The sequence below is a fragment of the Chlorocebus sabaeus genome, chromosome 1 (assembly GCF_047675955.1).
Source record: "Chlorocebus sabaeus isolate Y175 chromosome 1, mChlSab1.0.hap1, whole genome shotgun sequence".
Classification (NCBI taxonomy): domain Eukaryota; kingdom Metazoa; phylum Chordata; class Mammalia; order Primates; family Cercopithecidae; genus Chlorocebus; species Chlorocebus sabaeus.
The window spans coordinates 48784518-48809550 of record NC_132904.1 but is presented as its reverse complement, the minus strand read 5'-3'; the positions used below and the strand labels follow the sequence as shown (position 1 = coordinate 48809550).

The 25033-nt window shown below is 36.9% G+C and overlaps 1 protein-coding gene across 21 annotated transcripts in view; it reads right to left on the bottom strand.

Annotated features, from left to right (window-relative positions):
* The window catches only part of SOX6 (SRY-box transcription factor 6), a 655459-nt gene that overhangs the window by 60728 nt on the left and 569698 nt on the right, over window positions 1-25033 (bottom strand). For 13 of the 21 annotated variants that reach the window (XM_008005772.3, XM_037997531.2, XM_073018041.1 and 10 more), the window contains 2 exons: window positions 20775-21000; window positions 17591-17778 (listed from right to left, as the gene is read on the bottom strand). In XM_008005772.3, coding sequence (XP_008003963.1) covers window positions 17591-17778; window positions 20775-21000 — 414 coding nt within the window. The remainder of the gene's footprint in view (window positions 1-17590; window positions 17779-20774; window positions 21001-25033) is intronic. The other 8 variants (XM_073018057.1, XM_037997527.2, XM_037997526.2 and 5 more) reach the window with 1 other exon arrangement.

Below are 25033 nucleotides of genomic sequence, written 5' to 3'. Positions count from 1 at the left end.
AGGAGGGATGACAACAGAAAAATGATGGGTACATTATTATTCCATGTTATTTCCTCTTGTTCCCACATCACTGTTACATTCCTCTGATTATTGCAGTCTCAAAAAATGTGCTGATCACTGTGTGTGTTAGGCAACACTGCAAGACCGAGAAGCTAATATCCCAGATAGAGTACATTATGCATGTGATGTAAATGAGGTATGTGCTCTCCACATATCAGCCGTTTGTCATCAGAGAGCCAGAGAACAGAGCGGATGGGTGCGAGTGCTTTTATTCCCTTCCACTGTTTCCACAATAGTGAAAATAAATAAGTAAATAGAATAAAAATCACCTGTCCTTCACAACTGACCTTAATTGGCACAAACTTGAAATATTTACAGTGTAATGCATATTTTGGGTAGAGCTTTTTGTTTGTTGTCATCATATTAGGAAAACACAAGGCTTGTCATCTTCACAATCAGAAATTAGAAACTGAAATGCAGCACATTGTAGATCATACCAGCAAGGATAGAGACTGCACCAATTTTATTTCTCAAAAACTAAATTGTAAGGTATTTTAAAATGTGGACTCTGAATTCCTGGTCTAAAAGCAAGTGCTTCAATGTAAACACTCCTTGCTGCTGAATTAGAAATGATGCTTAGATCACAGGTTAAAATCTCTAAGTGAAATAAAAACACTCCAAGGGCTCTAGGACATGGGCTCAATAAACAAGCACATGTTTATTCCTACAGCTTGAATAACAGCACTCCTGCCCAGATAAGGAGAAACTTGGAAAATTAGCCTGAGCAAGATGTGAGACAGAGAGATAGTTCCTTCAGTCCTAAAGATTGTCTAATGAGGTCCAGGCGCGGTGGCTCATGCCTGTTATCCCAGCACTTTGGGAGCCTGAGGCGGGTGAATCACGAGGTCAGGAGTTCGAGACCAGCCTGGCCAAGATGATGAAACCCCGTCTCTACTAAACATACAAAAATTAGCCAGACGCGGTGGTGGGCTCCTGTAATCTCAGGTACTCAGGAGGCTGAGGCAGGAGAATCACTTGAACATGGAAGGCAGAGGTTACAGTGAGCAGAGATCTTGCCACTGCACTCTAGCCTGGGTGACAGAGCAAGACTCTGTCTCAAAAACAAAAACAAAAACAAAAACAAAAACAAAAACAAACAAACAAAAAACCAGATTGTCTAATGAGAATAAACTAAAATGGATTTGAATGGTCTCAAGGAAAAAGGCAGTTATTCATAGAACAAATAACTTCCCAAGTGAATGTTATAATTAACAGTTTTTAAATCTCTAAAATTTTTAATGGCATTTTCAGACCAACTAACGACTTAAGAGAAGGTCATGAGTATAACAATTATAAACGCTACAAAAGTTTTTATAATATAGCTCTTATTTAACTCTGCTGCATATATTTGACAAAAAGAAGTGTATAACCGAGGAAAGAGTAAATCTGCTTTTCACTGATTAAATAAAACTCATATTTGAATTTGCATTATGATCAAAATTTTAGTTTTGCATAACTGAGGTGATGACCAAAGGATTAGCAAAAAAAATTGCTTGTAGAGAGCCAAACATCTCGACTGCTTCAGGATCTGAATATTAAAATATCATTTATATAAGGCTTCAGGTTGTACATTGTGTTCTCTAACTGGCAATGCGACAGGAAGGGCTGGATTATTAGACTGCTTAAACCAAATAAAGTCTTAGTGTAAATATGATCTATTTAGGAACTCTTAGGTTTGAAATATTAGTCTTCCTTTGAAGATTAATATGTTTGCAGCACTCGTACTTTCAATTATTTTAAAATTCATTGACAATTATAGTTTTTCAATTAAAAATAATACAAAATTCTAAAAATTCATTGTCTATTGTTCTAAACAGTTACATAGTTTGCCTTCTGCGTAAGTTGATTTGACTGCAAACTTTATTCCTCTTTAGTATGGTTTCTATTTGAAGGTAAATCAATACTTAATACTGCCTCAAATATCAACTATAGACAATTTCTGTCTCATTATGTTACCTTTTAAAATTGTACAAACTTGAGGAAATGATTCTGGAAAACCAGTTTGTACAAAACCACATGAAATTCACTAACTCACAGTGTTTTGATCTCATCGTATCGTGCTGATCAGTAAATCCATCTACAGTTAGCTAATCCTCAGTCCTCAGCTAATTCTTTCAGCCAGAGATATTTGGTACAACCGACCTGATTTGCTTGAAATAGACTTCACTTCCTTTCTACATTCTCTCCTTCCCACCACCACCCACAAAGATGATAAACAAAAATTGTTTTATTTATGGAAAAAAAAGTGATGACATGCTACTTATTTATGCTATCAGCCTAAGGCAGCTTTGAGTCTACCTCATTCCAATGAAACAGGAGTCCAGGAGGCACACAGCATAAAGCTTCCCTTCTGGGCAGAAATCAGACTCAGTTCCCTTCCTTCTCACACAATAAATATGGTCAATGCTCAGACTTTGTGGCCATTGACATCTTACAAATTGTAAAGTCTTTTCCTGCATATTATCTCATTTGTAAGGCACAATCATCCTAATTTTACAGAATAAACTGAGCCTTGGTAAGATTTAGAGACTTGCCCAAGACGACACAGATAGTCAGATGTAGGCCTGGAAGACAGATCTCCAGCTTTAACATCGAGACTAAATTCTACTGATTCACATAGCTTAATTTGTGAAAATTTGCTCAGTTTTAGGTACATGAAATCAGGAAGATCAGCATCCATGTTGGCTTCCAAAGCTTTGCAAGTTGGTATTTATTTTATAAATTTAACCTTCGGAAGCTATTCAAATCCAATACTCCACTGCATAGCCATTTAAATAAATGAAATCAGCATTCGATTCTGAATAAATGTGTACTGTTCGTCTCTCAGCCCCCCTCGGCTGTGCTACTGTTTCATATATGGTTAATTCTTATGCAGCTTTAGAGGACTTATCATTGAAGATGCACACTCAAGAGCTCCTGTTAACTGTGCTGCTACCAAGGACACAGGAGTAGGGTAGGTAGATATGTAGGTATTACACACTAGAGCCCTGACATAGAAGAATGCAGAGGCAGCAGCTGCCTCCTGTAACTATAAGAACTTGCAGAAAAATCATCAGTGGTCAGAGACTGCACCCTAACTGCAGTAGGCTGTTAAGATTGCAGTGAGAAATGAAGCAAGGAGAGAGGGAGGGTAGAAAAATAAGAGGAAGAAGGGGAACAGGGAAGGGCAATGGAGGAGCAGGAATGGAGAGAGAGGGTAGGAAGGAGGTTAGGGAGGGAGAAAGGAAAGGAGAGAAATCTATTCTCACACATACCAGGAGGCAGAGACAAAGAAGTGTGGACTGAGGGCGATGCATCCACAACCTCCAGAATAGAAGACAGATGAGGAAGTGGCAGTGAGCCCAGCAACTTGAGATAGTGAAAGAGACTTTAGTATTCTAGGGCCTTTTAAGAGGCAACCCTCCTATAATATGAATTTCCTCTGTCTGAGGAAGGCCAGACACATTCAAAAGGGCAGACAGATGAAAATAAATTTTCATCTCCATAAGAGGAACTACTTCTTCCAAAGTCTGGGCTCTAGTCACAAGCACACAATCAATGAGCATTTTAGGCTCAGTGTTAGGGGAAGAGCAAAGTGTAAGACGTGGGCTCTTCCTTCAAGTTACCAATAATGGTAACAATGTGGTGCAGTAAAAAGTATATAATTTATATAGAGAAGAGCTGGTATTTGAACCTAGAGTTACCTGCATGAATTTTCAGGGTTTTGTTCGATTTGTTAGTCTATAATGGGGGCTAATAAAAGATACCAATAATCTTTACTTCACAGGATTGCTGTGAACACCAAATGTGAGTTTTATATAAAAAAATTCATCAGTCAAAAATGCCTATAATTATATTAATTATTTCAAATTTTCATGTAGATTTACAATCCTATATCATCCTGAGGTTTCTCCCACAGAGAAGAGTGGGAGCAACTTATTAGTTGCTTCTATAATTGTGTAACAGGTTGACTGTCTCCAAGTTTATCTATGTGGAGAAATACACTCCATTTACCTCAGCCACCACTACCATCATTATTCTTTATTCTCTCTCTCTCTCTTTCTCACACACATACAATCATACATACAGCCTCTGGGTTTACTTTCTTAGCCAGGCATTCAAGGTTTCCATCATCTGAATCCTGCCGCTCTCTAACTCAGAGTCCACTTCTCTCCTGATTGAGCCGTCCTCCAGCCATTATTCCGCACATGCAGAGACACATGCCCCATCCATACTCATGCCAGGACCCTGCCTAGACACTCCTCCCTATGTACTCTAGCCTGCCTGTCCTTCCTTTGAGGGCATTTCAAGTCTCTCCTCTACTACAGAACCTTTTTTCTACCCAGGGATTGATCAGGACAGCCTCCTTTTATCTTCATTAGCTTAATTAGCCTTACAACACATTTCACTCGTTTGGCACATAGACCCTCTATTGTCTGGTTCCCTTTTATGGATCTGTCTTATCTCCCAAATCAGACGACCAGACTACAGTCTCCTGTAGGTCAGAAAGAGACCAGTCAATATTTACCTGAATCCCTAGCACCTAACACCTGAACCCATACATCAAACGGTCAGCACTTCCTACCTAACACCCTGTGATGTCATGTGGTTGCAAGCAACAATAAGGGAACCAGAAGAATATTTATTTGCATCTAACTTACTTCACATATATTATCTTATTTAATATTTTCCACAAGCTTATACATTATATTCGTCATTTCCACCTTCCAAGTGAGTAAACATAGACTCAGAAAAGTAAGCAATAGGCCCTAGGTGGCATACTTAGTAATACACATGTTGTTGATCATTAATCAGGCTGAGAAGCTGAGATTTGGATTTAGACATGACTGATTTCAAAGGCTCCTGTTCTTTGTTTCATTCCTGATGTTTGCCTAGACCTGGAGAAATCATTTCATGGCAATCAAATTGGTGGTCTGGAATCAGAAAGGCTAAACTTGCTGCCAACCTCCCTTGAAGGAGTGTTATTAAGATCAGAAAACTCGGTCAGGCGCTCATGCCTGTAATCCCAGCAATTTAGGAGGCTGAGGCAGGTGCATCACCTGAGGTCAGGAGTTTGAGACCAGCCTGGCCAATATGGTGAAATCCCATCTCTACTAAAGATACAAAAAATTAGCCGAGGGTGGTGGCAGGTGCCTGTAATCCCAGCTACTGGGGAGGCTGAGACAGGAGAATCGCTTGAACCCAGGAGGTGGAGGTTGTGGTGAGCCAAGACCATGCCATTGCACTTTAGCCTGGGCAACAAGAGTGAAGCTCTGTCTCAAAAAACAAAAAACAAAAAACAAAAAACAAAACAAAACAAAAAATTTAAAAGAATCCAAGAACTCATGATGTTCTTAGAAGAATAGAAAGGACTTGAGAAACCAATGCAATTTTGTAAATATAAGAGCTCACTAAAATGTTTCTTTGAACTAGAGATGAGGTTTGTCTTCTTGCCCCCATTTTACAGATAAGAAAATGGGTATTAATTTAAATGTTGATATTTTAATCTCAACATAGGCAAGAGGACCCCAAATTTATGGGTTCTCTTCTTAAAAAAATATATTGACTCTCAATATGGGAAGATAACAATTTAAATGATCTCCTTTGTTGAGAACTACAGGGGACTGCCACAGCCCAGAAGATATGATAACTAAGGCCATTGCATAATGCATTTTACAAGACACCCTTTGTGTTATTTCAGAACCAATGCTGTTGACATTATTTATAAAAAGATATAAAGGGCAAATCAGGGTTGCACTAAAAATAAAATCAAGCATTTCCATCCATAGTGGGAGGACAGCACTTTGGGAAATTCTAATCTTAGTTGCAAATGTCAAAGATTGCAAACTGGATCTTAGCTAAAAGTAAACTTCTGCCAGACTGCTCCCAATGGCACATTTTTGACAACCAGATTTAAGACAATGCTGAGAGGGACTAGCGACGTAAAGAATATATAAAGTACCTCCATGTGCAAAGTTTTCCCATACACTCTCTATTCACAGCCCTAGGCCAACCAGCTGAAAATGAAAATAATCAAGTATAGTAATACCCAACACCATAAAGAGAAGGCAGAACACATACATGAAGACTTATACAGACAACACACATACACTGTCATACAGACCGTCTCACATATACACCCAGGTCAACTGACACAGACAGACATACAGATTCAGAGACAGACATAGACATGGACTCAGACATACCTACAGACGTACGAATGCAGACAGGTGCACACTGATATAGACACACAGACACAAAGAGATACTGACAAATACACAGACACATTACAGATGCATAGTCAGACAGACACACAGCACTGCTATAGATATAAACAGACCTATGGAAAAACAGGCACACATAAATGTACATACACAGACAAGGAACAGACACAGAGACAGACTCACATATAGATTTATACCCACAATGAGAAAGACATGAACATTCACAGAGTTCACTCACATGAACACTCACAGAGTTACACACATAGTGCAGTCACATGCACACACAAACTCATGTACAGCCATATATAATGTGTGACCTTCTGTGACCTTCTTTTCAAGGCACATCAGGACACAAGAGCAGGGATAGGTTTGGGGGAAGGAGGTGAAGTCCGTCTGTCATTGCAGACAGAATATGGGATTCAAAACAAAAAACTTTGAAGTCTCTCAAGTTTAATATTACCTCTGTGAATGTAGGCAAATGATTTGAGCTCTTTGAACCTCATACTCACCTGTAGAAGAGGAATAATAAAAATTCCACTTCTTAGGATGTTTGCTAGAATTAATTTTAATTAATAAATGTGTGAAAATGCTTTGCAAACAATTTAAAACACTGACATTTTAATGATTGCTATTATTACGTTCTTAAAACTGCCACAAGCAAAGAAAGCCTCTTAGGAAAAGAAAAAGTTAAAGTATTATTCACCTCATCTATTACTAAGAACACTTAATGAAATCTATTTTTAAAAATTGATCTTTAGGGAACTAAACATTTATACAAAATGTAGTTATAGAAAATTGTGTTACTGGCATCAACTTAAATCAATTAATATTATACTGAATACCTACTATGTGCCAGGCATGTCTAGGAAGTGTAATGTTCTATTTAACCTACACTCTGTTTAGTGAAGCTATCATATACAATATATTCCATACTTGGTATCACCATAAGCAAGGATGATAGTATAGAACAACATAAGCTGCACTAAGACTGAATTTAGCACTTTGAGACCATATGATGCCTTAGAGTCACCACTATAAGCATCTTAGGACCGTGAACATTAGAGCAGAATCTGCAAAGCACACAGGACTGAGCGCCAGAGAGACAGAGGACTGGTCCCAGTCACAGTAACACTCTGTGGCTGGATTTGGGCAATCACTTCACTTCTCTGTTTCTTCATCTATAAAATGAGGGGCTGTACTAAATGATCTCTAAGGGCTCTTTTAGCTCTGATTCAACTCTTCTTATAGTGTGATGAAGAAGTGCTGACTAATGGTCTTTCTGTTGAGAGTGCTGAATATATGAATTTTTACTATCCTACTATAAAAACAAAGAAGTTCATCTTCCATATCTCTAAAGGGAAAAGATCTGTCATCACTGGACTAGAGGTAATGTGGGCAAGTTATGATTCTGTAAGAATAGAAATAGATTAAGAGATTTTTGGACAGAGCACACATTAGATCCCTAATTCCCAAGGGCAAAGATCTCTGAGGAAAATCTTCAGGATATACCAAAACCAACATCCAAGAAATGGAATGCCAAAGTCTGCAGAAGGTTCAGATAGCTTTTAAGCAGAGCACACTCCTCCCAGCTCAGAAAAATCCAGGTGGACCCAGTTTCCTAAAGGCATGCACACAGTAAAACAACATAGTGTGTTTTCAAGTCATCACTTATGCTTCTCTGAGGAATCTAAAAATCAGAATTTAGACAGATTCTTTGTTAGACTTAGGAGGCAGCTTGTACTGTCTTGAGGAGCTTTGTGAAAACTTAGGAAAACAGTTTAGAATCTACTCAGCCATTCTAAAGTTGCATTTTAAACTGAACCCAACTTTAAATGTAGCAGACTTTTAAAAATATAATTTGTCACTTAAATAGTCTCAATTTTATATTTAAAATTTTTCCCACAATCAAATGACTTCAAACTTACTATTTGTTTTGATGATAATCATAACTATATATATTTTCTTTAATGTGCTCTTTAAAAATAACTAAAAAATTCCTGACAACATGTGCTTTGATTTTGTTCTGCAACTCAGATATTTAAAAAATGTTTACTACAACAAGTGGATTCTAAAGGCCACCTAGATGGATCTGATTTAATTTGGAGGTTGGGAATTCTTCAGAAATTAATTTCTTTATGTGGGGTGACATAGCATTAAGTCACCTGACACTATACTTGTGATACATCCTTCCTCTGCATACTGGTTGTCTTTCCACTGGGAAAGCCCTGTTTCCACAACAACAGGACAGCTTCTAAGCTAAGGAAGGGCAGGAGTGCAAAAGAGACCAAGGCCAATTTAAAGAAATTTCAAATGGAGTTCCTCCTACAGAACTGGTCTTGGGAATCCTACAAGAGAAGAAAATGGATTTTAAAATACATAATCCTAGGTACCTGGCTTATGGTTTCATAGTTTTTTGATACAACCTGTAATAACCAAGGGAACTAAGTGTTATTAATCACAGATAAGGACACCAAGGCTCAAGGAAGTCACAGACCTGTGAGCTGTGGAAGCAGAATCTGAAGCCCCGGTCACTCTGACTCCAAAACACATGCTCTCTTCACTCTTGCACACCTCTCTAAAGGTCTCGCCCATTCTTTATTTAAACTGCCACCATCACATTCTTCTTAAAATGTAGTTTAGATTAAATGTGCCCCATCCACAAACACCTACAATGGCTTGCAGTTATCTAAAAGGATAAAACTTAAGCTAGCCATGACAACCATCTCTTTCAGCCTGCTTTTCTACCAATTATGTGTCAGGTTCTGAATGACATCACTTATGTTGATTATAGCTGGCCTTTCATATCCATGGGCTCCATATCTGAGAGGTCAACCAATTTTGGAAGGAAAATATTTAAAAAAATTTAAATTAAAAGTAACAATACAATACAAATAATAGAAATAAAAAGAGTACAACAACTATTGACATAGCATTTATGTTGTGTTAGGTATTATAAGTAATCTAGAGATGATTTAAAGAATATGGGAGGATGTGCCTAGGTTATATGCAAATACTATGCCATTTTATATAAGAGTCTTGAGCATCCAGGAGTTTCGGGATCTGCAGGGTGGGGAGGTGGGGTCCTGGACCAATTCTCCAAGAGTATTGAGGGATGATTGTACTTTATTGGATCATCACAACAAACCCTTATGCATAGAAACTATGCAAATTAATAGCATTTCTCTGATGGAGACATTAGGGCTGTCTAACTCCAAAGCCTTTGCTCTTATCAACAACCTTAATTAAATGGATGGGAAAGTAGGAAGGAAAGAAGAAAAGAAGAGAAAGTGGAAAGGTGGGAGAGAGAGGAAAAGAAGAAGACTGGGAAAGAGGGAGGAAGGGAGTAAGCATTTATTAAATGCCCAATTGGTATATATGATATTTTATTAGAAGGTTGAATATTGAATTATTTAATTCTCAAATCCTGATATTTTTATAGATTAGGAAACTTAGGTTCTGAGATATTAGCATAATAGTGATAAAGCCAGTACTGAACCCTGGTTATCTTTCCACTTCACATGTCTAATACTATGCTTTATATATACTAAGTACTTAATACAAATGGAATGAAATTTTTAAAAAAGTGTGCCCATGGAATAAAGTGCTGCAAAAAAGTATGCAATGTCAGTCACATTACCTAAACTAAGGCAAATAACTGTAAGTAAAAATGCATCTAAAAGATAAACGAAAGGTCCGTTAAGAAATAGCCCTGCAAAATTACTGAGTTCTCAAACTGAATAGGAATGTTATAGGTACATTCTTAGGTATGCCTCAAGCTTTTGTGAGGACCCAGAGGAGAGCACCTATGTTTCTTCTGAGAAGCTGTTTATGTTGTAGCATACTGTGGCTGTTGTAATACATTTCCTTTTTGCCTGGTTACCAGGAAGCTCACAATCAAATCTGTGGTCCTCCTTTGGCAATTAGGTAAATATGTATGACAAGAATTTTTGTGCACTTCACTTATCTCAGCTTTACCTACTTACTTTATTTTCCTATCCTTAATTTTTCTTTCCCACAATCTCCTCTCTATTTAGTTTCTATGTTGTTTTACTGCACACGTCACTGCAAACCAGCCAAAATTCTTTTTACATCAAGGCAATGTATAAACACAAACAGTACAACTGTACCGTTTTGCTCCTTAATTCAAATAGAATAAAGCCATTGGTCAATTCTAAACATTTACTGTGTTTGATCAGTGAAAACTGTTATTAAGGTTAAGGTGAATACAGTTAAAACACATAATGTAGATATATGTATTACATGATCTAGAATAGCATATATTCAAAGAATCACCTTGGCAATCTCAAAGACCATTTTAGAGGGTCAACTAGATCAAAACTATTTCCATAATAACTCTAAGATATTGGTTGCCTTTTTCATTCTTATTCTCTCTTGAATGTACGATAGAGATTTCTAGAAACTACATGACAATGAGACAATTTGGATGTAAAAGCAGATACCAGAATCAAGCAGTCTTCTAATAAATCAGACATTAAAGAGATTCATTAAAATGTAAAGCAAAGCCATTCTTCTATTTTTTTTACATTGAAAATATAGTTAATACTAAAAAATGTTATTTATATTACTATCTAATTGATTCGTTATTGTTATCTTAAAATAAATATTTTTTAATGTTTTAGTTTTAATATTTAATAAGACAAATATTGGTTGCTAAGTCCCACATAAATCAAAACTCTTTAGGGTCTTTGATAATTTTTAAGACTATAAAAGGTCCCTGAGACCAAAAAAGTTGAGAACAGCTGGTCTGGAAGGATTAAGAGATTACATCTAGAAGAGATTAGATCTAGAAGGATTAAGGATTAGAAACTACCTGCCATAATGGGAGGTTAGGTCTATGAAATCCTCATAATTAGTAAGTTTGCTCCATACATAACAAAACCAACAACTCTTTCACAGAATGTATGCAATATTATTAACTGTATATATCAAATTTTAGCCCTTTCATTGAGAGATACATTAACTAGATGTGGCCTTTTGACTAAAACATGTATAAATAAAACTCAAGGCTTTATATTTATTCCTACACCCACGCCTATCCCTAGGAAGTATTCCGAACTTATACACTTCTATATAAATTCTCACCATTTTTTTCTGTTTAAAGTACAGAGAAGAAAGGAGGCAAACAAGTTTGTTGTTGTTTTTTATGAGTTTGGCCTTAAGCTAGTAGCTAGGCAACCAATCAAGTAGCCCTGACAACAGAAAGAAAAAGAACTTAATGATTACATTCAGCCAGGAGCTTACATACAGAACTTCATAGTTGCCCAATGTTATTAGTTCAAATGTAAAATCCAACATGAATAAACCTTACCTTGCTTTTCTCTAATTTTATAGCACTTTTGATCTGTGTATGTTCTTTTAAAAAAATACTATCGCAAGTATAAATATGGCTATTCATTTCAAAGAAATACGTATGAAGCACATATATCTTGATAGACTTCTTTAGCTCATAATTTTAGCATTCACTTCATTAAATTGATGTTTGAAACTCAGATGTGTGTCTTGTTTTAGATTTTAAGTAAAATTGCGCTATCAATCTCACAGAGATGTACGGAACAAATGAGATGATGGAAAGGAAATGCTGGAGTAAAGTGATCCAGAGCTGGTCTTAGTTTCTTCATCTGTGAAACAAGGACAGTAATACCAACATCCCTGAATTTGGAAAGGTTCAAGAGCGAATATATATGTAATAATATATTTGGAGCATAGAAAGCAGTATAAAAATATTCCTTGTCGTGACATAAAGAAAGAGTAGTACACAAATGTTTTTTAAACCGTGACTACTGCTCTGCTTTGCAAATGAGGAGAATTACAATTAGAATTTCTTCCCTTACTGCAAAAATCTCTAATGTGCCTCACATTCTTCATAGTACAAGTTGTTGTCTTGAGAATAGGTTGACACAGAAAAGCAACACAAACATGTTAGTCAACTGCTCACAAAAATGACAATCCTGATTAATTAGGACTATGTGCGCCTTTGAAAACAACCAAACCTCACTAGTCTGCGAGCTATAGAAGGAGCTCATTCATTCCCAACACACTTTGCTAAATAATTTTCTCACAAGCCCCTTTCGTTTACTGATGTACAGCTATATTGATCCTCTGACTAAATTTATCCTGTCATGCAACAACGAATACCTGAATCAATTGTATGAATAACAAGGAGCTATGATAATTGACAATGCGAAGCAGAAGATGTCCAGTATGTTTTTCTTTTCCAATAAAAGGGGGCAGTATTACATCAGTGTAATACTGATGTGCTATTCTGATATTTGTGAAACATATGGGTGAAATGCAAGAATCTACACTTTCAAAAAATGAACAATGGCTTTTTAAATAAATGGGAACAAGTTTACAATGTGCCCCAATGATTGGATTTTTTTTTTCCTATTTAATTCACTGAAAAATATTATTTGGGTATGAGAAATGTAAATAGCTATCAAGAATCAGGTCAAGCTTTTCCAAAAAATTATCGATTAAAATTCTGCTTTTGTGGAAATACATTAAAGAATACATTAAATAAGTAGGAACAAAAGCTCCCTAGCACACTAACATAATCAGATTTGAGTATTATTATCATGTTGGCTTTAGCCAGATCCTAGCAGGTAGCCAGTTTATACAAGTCACTCCAAAAACGAAAAAGAAATATGCATATCCTGACTTTGTAAGAAGCTGCCTGTTAGCATCTTACTATCCTTTTTTTCTCTTTTAAGAAATTTTGAATCCAAGGACCAATAGGTTGACTCATTCACCAGTGGAGAGTATCAAATAAAATTTAAAAACTAAACAGCAGATTTGACAAGCTGCCTTCCATCTGAAAGTGAGAAAGAATCTGATATTGAGCATCTTCTGTGCAAACTATATGCTGTACATATGTTTCTTCAAAATATCCCTTCAAGAAAAGGATAATTATCTCCATTTTATAGAAATGATCATTGAGACTCAGAGAGGTTAAGTAAATTACTTAAGTAACACAGTTAGAAAATAGCACAGGGAGAACTGAGACCCAGGATTAACAAACTCTAAAATCCATGCTCTTTGTAATCTACATGTAGTTTGTCTTTCTATGACTGCTCCTGGTCTAGCCACCTCTTTTGTTTCTTTGTCTATACCAGCATCATTCAACCTTCTGTTTCCAGTGCCAACAGCAACGGACACCACGGCAGGAAAGAATGCCCTACCCAGACAGAAGGTGACAAGTATAGAGAAGGCAGGGAGCTAAATGCTCTTCTGTTTTGCTGTTTTTGTTTATTTATTCCCTGCTTTATTTCATCAAAGCTTTGAGATTGCCAGTGTAAAATGTAAGATATCATAGGAAATTAATAAATGAATCTGGTACTGTTCTATAAGTGGAAATGCAATTAACTAGGAATTAGGAAAGCTGAGATTTAATTTCTGTCCTGCCACAAATACACTATGACTGTGGGTAAGTCCTTTTATTTCTCTATGTTTCAGCTTTCCCATCTGCATATTAAAGTGATTGCACTTGATCAAATGTAATGCTCCCTCCAATTCTTTTACTCTACAGTTTTAATTCTACCCATATACTTCAGAGGCAAGTAAAGTGTGATAATAGTGTCCACTGTAGCTCACTTTGACACCTGATGAGGTCAAGCATTTTTCTCAAGTGATTCCCAGATGAGGAAGTGAATAGCAGCTTGGGACACATGTGTACAGGTGTGTAATCTGACTTTTCATGAGCAGTTGTGATCAGTAGGTAATCGGTCTACTGGCTTACATAATACCTATGCAGGAAAGCGTTCCAACTAATGCTTTCACTGAGTCAGCATTCAAACATCAAAAAGGTCAGAGAGTTACAGAACATACTTTAACATCTACCCCTTCATTAAAAAGGCCCACCCTGCCTTGCCTGTCTTCTTGCCAGATGCCCTAGCTTAGCTCTGAGGAGACTTAGAAGCAGCCTAATTAAAATTCTGCTATGTATTGTCATGACTAAAATACTCTCTATCTTAGAGATGTCAAAACAACCAAATTTGGTAAGCAATTAGGCTATAGTATGATCTAATTGCACTGGTACTCAGACAGAGGTGAGGATGGCTGGTGTTCTTCGTGTGGAAAGCTACAACCCAGGGCGGTAACTTACTTAGACATCTGCTGGCAGGACACTGACAATTCATGCACAGAAGTTATGTTGAAATGATGGAGCAGAACAGCTCCTAAGGTGCCGTTACAGTCTATTGTCCCTACAATGTATATATTTAACAGAGCCTAAATACCCCGTAACACAGCCAACCAGAACAACTCCATTGGTGCCGTTCTGGCCGATCAAGTCAACAATGTTTCATTTTAAAGTGCCAAAATAGGGATTTACCCAATACAGTGAGACCTATCATGAGAAAACGTGTAGCCATATGGACACATATATGATTCTATATGTACTATAAAGATATAAGTATCCTTATGCCTGTTAGTAAGTGTTGGCCCACATTTATGATATACACAAAGACTGTCTTGTATACATCTAACATTACTAAATGTAACAAGCTATAGTGGACAGTGTTGTGCAGCCCCGATCCCCCTTCAGGACTGGAAGATTTATTCCCTCAGCTGCTGGAAATGCTGTTAGTAGCTAGCCCTTAGCTGTTGGCCCTCTTCAGCACTGCCTTAGCTGGAGAGAGTCACCTCACTCAAGGTCATGTCCTCTTCCCATAGCATCAATTATCCAATGACTGGTTGATGCAGGTATATAAAAGCTCACACTCTCACCCCGACTTAGGACAATTCTGAATGGCCGTAGCAGCCTGGAAGCTTCCTATGAGGTTGCTAAAGGCCCTAGTTGAGACGGCACCAGAACACAACCTCTCCCTCTGCACAGTCCTGGGTTTAAAAAAAATTAAAACTTGTTTATTTTTTGGAAATGGGGTCTCACTATGCTGTACAGGCTTTTGTCTTCTCCCTTTCCTTAGCAATCCTAAAAGCACTCCCTAATAAACCTGCATGCTGATCTTCATCTCAAGACCTATTTCCCAGGAAACCCAAATCTGTGCCACATTCTTCTGCAAAGAGTGTCCAAATGAGAGAAAGAAGAGGTACGCTTAATAAATTACAAGGTTTTATGTCAACAGCACCACAAAAAATTACCTACAACTGTATTGTGGCCTACAAAGAATAAATTCATAAATCTAATGGAAAGATCTTATATTTAAGGAAACGGATGGTTCTAACATGAATAATTTTGAAGAGAGTTAAACTGAATTTGTCACAATTCATTTTCCAGTTTAATTACACATTATATATTAATATTTACCCTCTTTGGCTCAGAAGAAAATCTGATGCTCAGAAGAAAAAGTAGTGCCCCATGGAACCCCATAAAATTAAGACTGATATTTTGATTATGAGAAAGCCAAAGCTACCATCACAGGAATCCATTAGTGCTGTCCTTCATTTATTCTTCTAACTTGAACTAATCTAGCAAGCAATCATAGATACTGATTGTAGATACTAAACAAAGCCTACAAGAATCACAAAATATATGTGTAAAACAGTGACATTATGCAGGAGGGAGAGAGACCATGTTAAGGAGAGCTCATGAACACAACATCTCTAATAATGAACTTTTCCAGTGCTCCAAATTCAACCCCAGTAAGGTTGTCTACTGAGAAAACAGCTCCTTTCAACTTGGAAACCAGGATTTTCTGGTTCTGTAGAAACAATATTGCAGCTTACCTTCTGGGACTCAGTTATATTCAGTGTGATATGTTTTAGGTCAAGTTCAAATTTATCTATCTATCTACCTATCAATCAATCAATCAATCAATCATCTATGTATCTATCTTGACCTCATCTCTCATCCCTCTCCCATGTGTTCCAAAGCAAAATAAAGTTTTATCCTTTTAAACTTCAGACTTTTCCCTCCCAAATGAATTTAAAAAGTCAATGAGAAATACTTAATCTGTAGAACTTGAAGTTAATAGTGTCTAAGTTTGAACTTCAACAGACAATACAAATTCAACAATATAGGATACCATGGAGAGAACTTTTGTGTCCCCTCAAAATCCATTATCTTGAATCCCCAATCTCCAATGTGATGGTCACTGGAGGTGGGTCTTTGGGAGGTAATTAAGTTTAGATGAAGTTATGAGGGTAGAGCCCCCATGATCAGATTAGTACCCTTCTATCAGATAATCAGAAATTTTCACTCAGTCTACTAATAGCCTCACAACCAGTCTCCCTGTTTCCATTCTTAACCTCCTATATAGTCCAATCTTCCACAGTAGGCAGAATGATCCTTTTATATGTAAATCAGATCAAGTCAATGTCCTGGACAAAATCAGTCTAGGGATTCCCATCACACTCAGAATAAAATGAAAAGCCTTTCCAGGGTCTACCAGGTCTAATAAGCTCTGCCCAGCCTATCACTTTTACTTTATGATCCCCTGCTGTGCTGTCTCTTGTGCCATTCTTGCCACACTGGGCCTCCTTGGTGCTGATCTGATCCTCCAAGGGCCTCCACATTCATCATTCCCAGTGCCTGGAATGCCCCTGCTCCTGCCTATCATATGGCCTGGACTGTTGCTTCATTCAGATGTCAATGTCACTTCCTCAGAGAGTCTTTACCACTCCATGTAACATACCAACCCTATAACACCCTATTCCTTTAACTTGCTTCTTCTATTTTTTCTCATGGCATTTACTGACTTCCTGCCATTATATTTTCTATTTAATTGTTTATTTCTTCATTGTCTGTGCTCTCCTGTTAGAATATGAGCTCTAGGAAAGCAGGTATCTTTGTCAGATTTGCTCACTGCTGCATCTCCAGTGCCTAGAACAGAGTCCATCATAGAACAAACAATAAATAATTTGCTGGATCAAAAACCAAATGAATGCAATTTGCAAATTGCTTTGTTTTGCTTCATTTTTTGTCCTGGTTGTCAGGAAGTTTAGTATTACATTTAATGGTGAGTCACGGTAACATATTAGTCTTCATTGTAAACACATATGTGTCTTCCTTTTTTAATATTCTGGTACTCTATTTTTATTCTAATAACATCATACATCTCCTTTATTTTAAGATACATCTATTTCAGAATGTGACAGAAAAACACACCAATAGGCAGGTAGGTTGGGTGTCTGGGAGGCAACTTACACTGGGTGGGAAAGGGCATATTTGTTAATCAGCAATAATGCTTACAGATACTACATGACAGATTTTAGTAAAGTACAAGACAGCCCTCAAGCTGGAAGCCCAAATCCATGGCTGCAGGTTGATACCTGGGAGCCTGGAAAGAACCACATGAGAGTGAGCCAACGAGTCTAGCAGATCCAGTGACACAAGGAAGCAGTTTTACCTTTTCATTCCTGCAGTTGTTCAGCCCCATATTATTTATGGAGGACAGTTTCCCATCAACACCATGTGGCTGTTGCTGCTGTTGTTCCCGCTGGATCTGCTCTCGCATCTTCCGCGCCTCCTGGATGGCTTTCATCACCGTATCCTGATCCCCAAAGAGGGCAGGGGAGTTGAGACTAGATAGGATATCTGCATACACAGGAAGCATTATTAGAGGCTTGTGAGGTCAGACTCCTAATAAGTACTACTACTATACCCTCCCCTGTAGAAAACTGCATTCTCTGAACAAGGAAGGGGTGCACATTTGCTATTTTTTAAACTATACAATAATATACATAGAACACAGAACCAGGGCAACCAAGTTGTGCTCGGTTCTTTTAGCCCTTGGAGAAAACCCCAGCACTCCAGTCTATCTGGGTTCTGTCTACCCACCTCCTCACAGACTAAGGTTCCTAGACTCCAATTGTATACATATTGGGGGAAGGTATTTGCTCTGCCTGTATGTACAACTGATGCACAATGCTGCTTCTTCTGTGGGGAAATTATGGGGAGGAAGGGGGTGAGGAGTGGGGAGGAGGCAGAGATGTTTGTCCAGGCTACCCATTACAGTTGCTGTGCTAATACAACACAGTCGTTTCTGGCCCGCAGGAAAAAAAAAAAAAAAAAAAAAAAAAAAATTTGTGAGGCTGCATGTGTACTTTAGTGATATCTGTATCTGTATGTTCATATGTCCACTGCAGGAAAGAGGGGGCGGAAGGAATTCACCATACTCTCCAGTCCCCCAGTTGCTGGCTGGTTAATGAAGCATTCTTCTCATTAGGCTGCCTCAGTTATTTACCAAGAGAATGACAACCCATTCCCCACCCCCAGCTCGAATACCCACTGCGATCAGCTCTCTCTATTCACGACAGTGAGGCGATATGTGTGGGACTGGTTTTCGCACAACTACAAAGCTTCAAAAAAAGTGAGAATAAATATTTACTTCCAGTGTATTCCATGCAACACAGAGGGAAAAATTTCAATATTAAACTGACTTATTTTCCATGATATCTTGCATTTTACTGTAACATGAATACTTTGAATAAGATTTTCCAATTTTAGACAAAAAGAGGGCAATTGTTTGATGATAGATAGGTTTCATCTGCTGTAACAAATGTTAGTGTGATCCACTTGCTGAAGGGCTTGTATAAGCAATTCATAGCATGTGTGTGTGTGTACACCTCACATAGGCAGGACAGAAGAAATGAGTGCAGAATCAAGCTCACACTGGATGTCTGGTGTGTACAATGCATGTGCATATGCATTTGAGTTTGGAAAAAATTTCCAAGCTATCTATGGAATTTTTTTTAAGTCAGTCACTTTTTAGCTCCACAGCTTTTATTCTGGAGCTTTTCTGGTAAAAAGACCATTTCTATCCAATATCATCTGGACAAGAGTGCTGTTCAAACACAGGTACTATTATTTCAGCCCATTTCTATCTCATGATCTAAGAAATATGCTTTGCTGAGTCGAGTTCCATAAAAGAAGGGCCTGTGACTCAGTCATCTCTGTCTCTCATGATACTCAGGACAGCAAACAAATGCTTTCCAAACAATTTCAGAGTGAATTCTAGGAGGGCCATTTCAAGGTCAACTCTATAATATATCTTCTTGTTGGCTTTTTTCCCTCATCTCACGACTTCCAAAAATCCAGCCAAAGGGTATTCATATTCACATGCTGGAAATGATTTAATTCTATCTTCTATACGGATACCACTAACTTGGCATGAAAACTTTCAGGTCCCGAAAAAGGCGTCCTTACTCAAAATAAGAATATGCTCCTGTAGAGATCCAGTATTCCAAAATTCAGTGAGGAAGATTTACACCTCACCATCAGAAGATTCACTTACACTCAGCATATTTAGCAAATATTCTAACTGTGAGTTTACAAAAAGAACACTGAGTAACATGTGAGAGGACCTGGATTCTAGTCCTGTTTCTGCTAATGAACAGCTGCAGGAGTGTGGGCAAGTCATTCTACCTGTAAGAACCACAATGTATGTATTTGTACAATGAGGGTAATAATACACTATCTAACTCATAAGATTATTGTGAAACATCGAATCAGATAAAATAGGCAATAATTTTTTTAAGCTGTTAATGGCTATTCTTATATATGATTTTATCTATTGAAATAAACATTTTAGACTTCAGAACTCAATAATACAAGGAAGGTAATCTGAAGAAATGCTAGGTTTTGTCCTTTTAATCTTTAAATCTGTGTCTGTTTGGAAATTACATCTCTTAATTTTCAAAGAGTATAAGTATAACAAATTAAGAGACTTAATTTCCAAACAGAGAGTATAGTAACCATAATGTTAATGCTTATTTGGCACTCTCTTACTGACAACTACTTTCACATTTATTGTTTCATTCCACTTATATATGTACATGTATTGATAATCATTCATTCCAGTTTTTTTTAATTGAATGCCTTTTAGGTTCTAAACTGCACTAGGCACTTAACACGTATTTTTCTCTTTTAATCCTCATAATAACCTATGAGCTAGTAATACTAGGAAACTGAACTTGAAAATATTAAATAACTTTTTTGGGGCCACATAGCTAGAAAATAAAGGCTTTCTGTACAGGCCTGCCTCATTCCAAAACCCAAGTTTTTTCCTCCATACTTTTCACATAGGGCTATGAATATTCCCAGAGATACTTGGCTATATATCTCCACGGGAGTATAAGGAGTCAGACATTATGACATCTCTTCCTACATATCAATAGTATTTCATATATGTTCTTGAAGTGTGTCGTTCATATTTGTTTTACTGCAAAAGTAATATGGGATAAGATGTAAAATTCACATACACTTTGATAGAAGATAAAAATTTCAAATAAATTTTGGCCTTTAGGAAGGTTGCTTTGAAGCCAGGTCCTATGTCCCTGAAAAATTATTTCAGTGTCAAAGCACTGACCAAATATAGCAATTGCTAAGTCTATGATTTGCTGCATCTAACTCATTATCATCTAAAGAATCCATCCCAGCAGGATTTATATCATGACCTTTTCCAAAAGTTCTAATAAAAGAAGATACTAAATTGGTTTATGTTTCAGTAGAAAATATGAGTATTATCTTTTACTAAGGAGCACTTTGGAAACAAATATCAGTCATAACTAAACAGGTTTGCTTTCTTTTACCTAATTCGTAAGTCTCTTCCTGGAGTTGACTTTTCCATTTACCTAAAGAGGATCCTCTTCCCAGACTTCCTCCAATGGGGCTAGGGATGCTGCTTTTGTTTGGCAGATTGACAGGGCTGGTTTTGCTGGCTGGGAAGAGGTTCTGGGTGGGAGACGTTGGGGATTTTACAGGCTCTGCTGTCTTGGGTCGGGATGAGAGATTCAGAGGCTGTGCTGCTGCTTCATCCTACAAGAGTTTAACATAAATAATTATTTTTACAAAAGACAAATGAAGCACATTATCTCTTAGTAAGCCACAGTTATTTTACACCTCAGAGACAATGCCACATTCTCCTACAAAAATAACAAAAGAAGCTAATTATCTACCTCCTTGAAGATTCATCGGAAGGAAACCTCATTAATTTCCCTGCGTTATGTTTCTATTTACATTAACTGTGCAGTTGGATCATTCTTTTTGCCAAATTAAAATCTGAATTAGCTCACATTACAGCTTAATTTCCTAATGTGTTTTCAGGGATCTAAATTAACCTAGGGCATTTACAAAGAATTATTTAAAATTTCAGCAGCTCTGTAGTGCTTTTGTGTTACTCTCTCTGAAAAGTTCTTGTAGCTATAAACAGCCTCTGCAGCTAATTTTTTAATATATATTTTAAATCAAACAATTGCAAGCACTTTAAAAATGGAAACATGGAAAGCCTTCTGATGTACTAGGCCCCTGCCCAGGGAGCCGCATGCCACAACACGGCTTCTATGTGGCTTTCTGGGTGTGGGCACTCTTCATGGTCTATATTCTGGTCTCTATTCATGTTTAAAATTAATTTTTGCAAAGACCAAGGATAGATTATAATTATGTTTCACATACTATGCTATATGTAATTTATTTTTCATGTTTAAAGTGATGTTTCTTTATATGCTTTTCTACATATATTTACAGAATGTCTATTTTAAGATACATGTCCTTCTACACTGAGACAGTATTCAAATATCTGGCTTATAACTGTAGTTCATCCAGGAGCTTGAAAGCTAAGCTCCTTCCTTTACTTTGTCTCATTTATCCTGCCATAAAATACTCGAAATAACACTTTCATCATCTTAGAAATTTAGTTATAATATGAGCATATTTATTTAAATGTTCAGTTTTAAGATCTACATTATTGTGTTCTAAAATAAAATTGTCAGCAAATGTTAACTCCCATTTTGCTTTTGAGAAGGCAAAGAGAACTAGCTTTTAATGCCATTGTTTAAAAGATCCAATAGAGTTTGGTAACAGAACATTTTCCCCCTTAGTAACCATGTGACCTTGCTGGGGCTCAATTTCTTCATCTGTGAAAAGAGGGTCTGATACTAGATGATCTCTAAGGCCTCTTCCAGTACGAATATCATTGACTAAGGGGGAACAGAAAGAGAGGCCAGAAAATACTACTTTTGAAGAAAGATTAGAAAGAGAAAATAAAAACGGCATGCACAAAGAAGCAATTATATACCAAGGACTGTACTAAGCATTTTCACATACTAGCTCATTTAACCATCAATAGCTATGAGCCTGGCCAGTATTATTCTAAATTTACAAATAGGAAAATGGAGGTCAGAATGACAAAATCCCTTGTCTAAGGCCATATAGGGAGGGAAAGAATTTAAATTCTAATTTATTTGACTCCAAATTTCAGGCCCCTTTTCTACTGAACTACCAGAGAAAATAAGTCTATTGTTTGATAACATAGTGATGCTACAGATTTTTGTGTGTGTGTTCATAGGGAAAAGGCAATTTCTCACATGCATTGCAGTGTATGTTTATGTATATTTATACATAGGACAGGTTCTCAAGCAACATGGTTACACAATGTCAAAATTATCTTATGTATTTAATTGCAATTTACTTCCCTTTGCTCTTAATTCAAAGGATGTTTGAACTAGTTTGTTCCTTTACTCACATCTAAATAATAGTGATTTATATGGTAGGTGTTCACTTAATTTTCTCCACGTTTCCTTTATTTGGGGCTCACTGAGCTTCTAAAACATCTAAATTTAAAGTATTGATCAAATTTGGAACATTTTCAGTCATTACTTCTTCAAATACAATTTTCTCTTTCTTCCTTTTCTTTATGGGCCTCCAACTGCATACTTTAGTCTATTCCATGTTGCCCCACAGTACTGACCAGTCTTTTTTCTATGCCTTTCATTTGGGATAGTTATATTGTTATGTCTTCAAGTTCACTAATCTTTTCTTCTGAAATGTCTAAGCTGTTGCTAAACCCATCTAATACACACACACACACACATATTTAATCTCAAACATTGTATTGTTCATCTCTAGACATTTGATTTAGGTTTTTCATGTCTTGCTTTATCATGCTCTTGTTTTCCTCTATATTCTTGAACATACGGAGTTTATTACATCTTTTTCAACTTTGAAATACTCTATTTTTTTACTTAGTTGTATAATTCAGTAACTGCCACTTTAATCAATAATACCACTGGGCATGGCTACTACCTACCCACTCCCAATTAAGTGAATCCTTTTCCACCATAGCAGAACTCTTGGTCCTCACAGCCTGCCCTGTCCTGATAACTTTGTGCTAACCAAACCTGGGAGTAGGGGAAATAACAATAGCCCTAGGCCAGAATGTCACAGACCCCCACTATTCTTACATGTAAGAGGCATAAATATTTTCGCAGATTATATATAACTTTGGTCATTTTTAAGAATGCCAAAATGACTGTTTTTGTCAGTTTTGTCCAGCTTCATAGATGAGATTTTAGGAAAGCAGATGCTTATCTCATTTGGTGCTACTTGGAAGTCTCTTATAATAGTTGTTTTTACTTTCTGATCTACTAATTCTATCATTTGTGTCATTTTGGGTCTGTTTCTATTGATTGATTTTTCTCATTATTCATATTTTTTGCTGCTTTGCAAGCCTGATGTTTATTGTACGGATGCTACACATTGTGAATTTTACCGTCTGGGGTGATGAAGTTTATGTATTTAAATATTTGAAAACTTTGTTCTGAGACACAGAACAATTTGATCCTTTTCTAGACTTACTTCTAAGCATTGTTAGGCAAGGTCAGAGCAGCCACTAAGTAGGGGTAATTTGTCCCCACTACTGAGGTAATACCCTTCTGGGGGCTCTACTTGATGCTCCATGTGTCAGGAGATCTTTCCACTCTGGCTATTTCTGGTCCTTTGTGAATCTTGCAGCTGTTTTGTTTGCTACATTCTGGTGTTTCCCCTTACCTCAGGTAGTTTCTCACATGCATGAGCTGATCAGTACTCAGCTAAATACTTAGGGGGAGCCTTTTGCAGATCTTCAGCATTCTTTCTCCATGCAGCTTGCTCCTCTCTGGTACCCTGTCTCACAAATTCCATCTGCATTAGCATCCCTAAACTTTGAACTCTGTTTCTCTACTCAGGGAGCCTATGAAGCTTCCTGCATAGTTGCCTGGAAACTTCCTTCCAATAGTGAGCTGCAACAATTGTAGTGCTTGCCTCACTTGTTTCTCTTCTCAGGAATCACTGTCCTGTACTACTATTGTAAATGTCTGAAAACCATTGTTTTATATAATTTTTGTACTGAGTTTTAGTTGTTTAAGCTGGAAGAGTAAATCTGATTTTGTTCCCTCATCATGGTTGACCAATGGAAATCCTCTAGGTGTTTATTTAGGATCTCTCCCAGTGTACAACTAGATCACAACCATTAAAACCACCACACTATCTTCTTCATTATCATAACGACCACCAGCAGCATCACTACCACTAACATTTATAGAATACTCAGTATAATACTAGAGGGTGTATATACGACCTATAATAATATTAACTCCATTTTTTTTCAGAGGAGAAAACTAAAGTAGAAAGCCACTAAGTAGCTTGGCCAATATGATAGAGCTAGTAAAAGTGGTAGAACCACTATTTTAATAGAAACATTCTGACTTCTGATGTTGACAGTTATAGTAGACAAAAATTCTAGGGGGAAAAGGTACATCAGAACATCTATATTTATTTTTGTTACTTTCAGCAAATGTTGCCTGTGTTCTGTCTGAATTTAATATAAGTAGTCACGTTATATACAGAGAAAAAGCAATGACTATAAAGAGAAACATGAGAGATTTTGGTAACCACAGTTCTTTAAATTAGCAAACTATAAGATTATTTTCAGAACATCTTCAGTAATAGATAGGAGTTATATTTTAAATTTAAAACATTTGCTTTATGTTTTGGTCTATATATTTTTACCCATATATACAATAAAAAGTCTAAT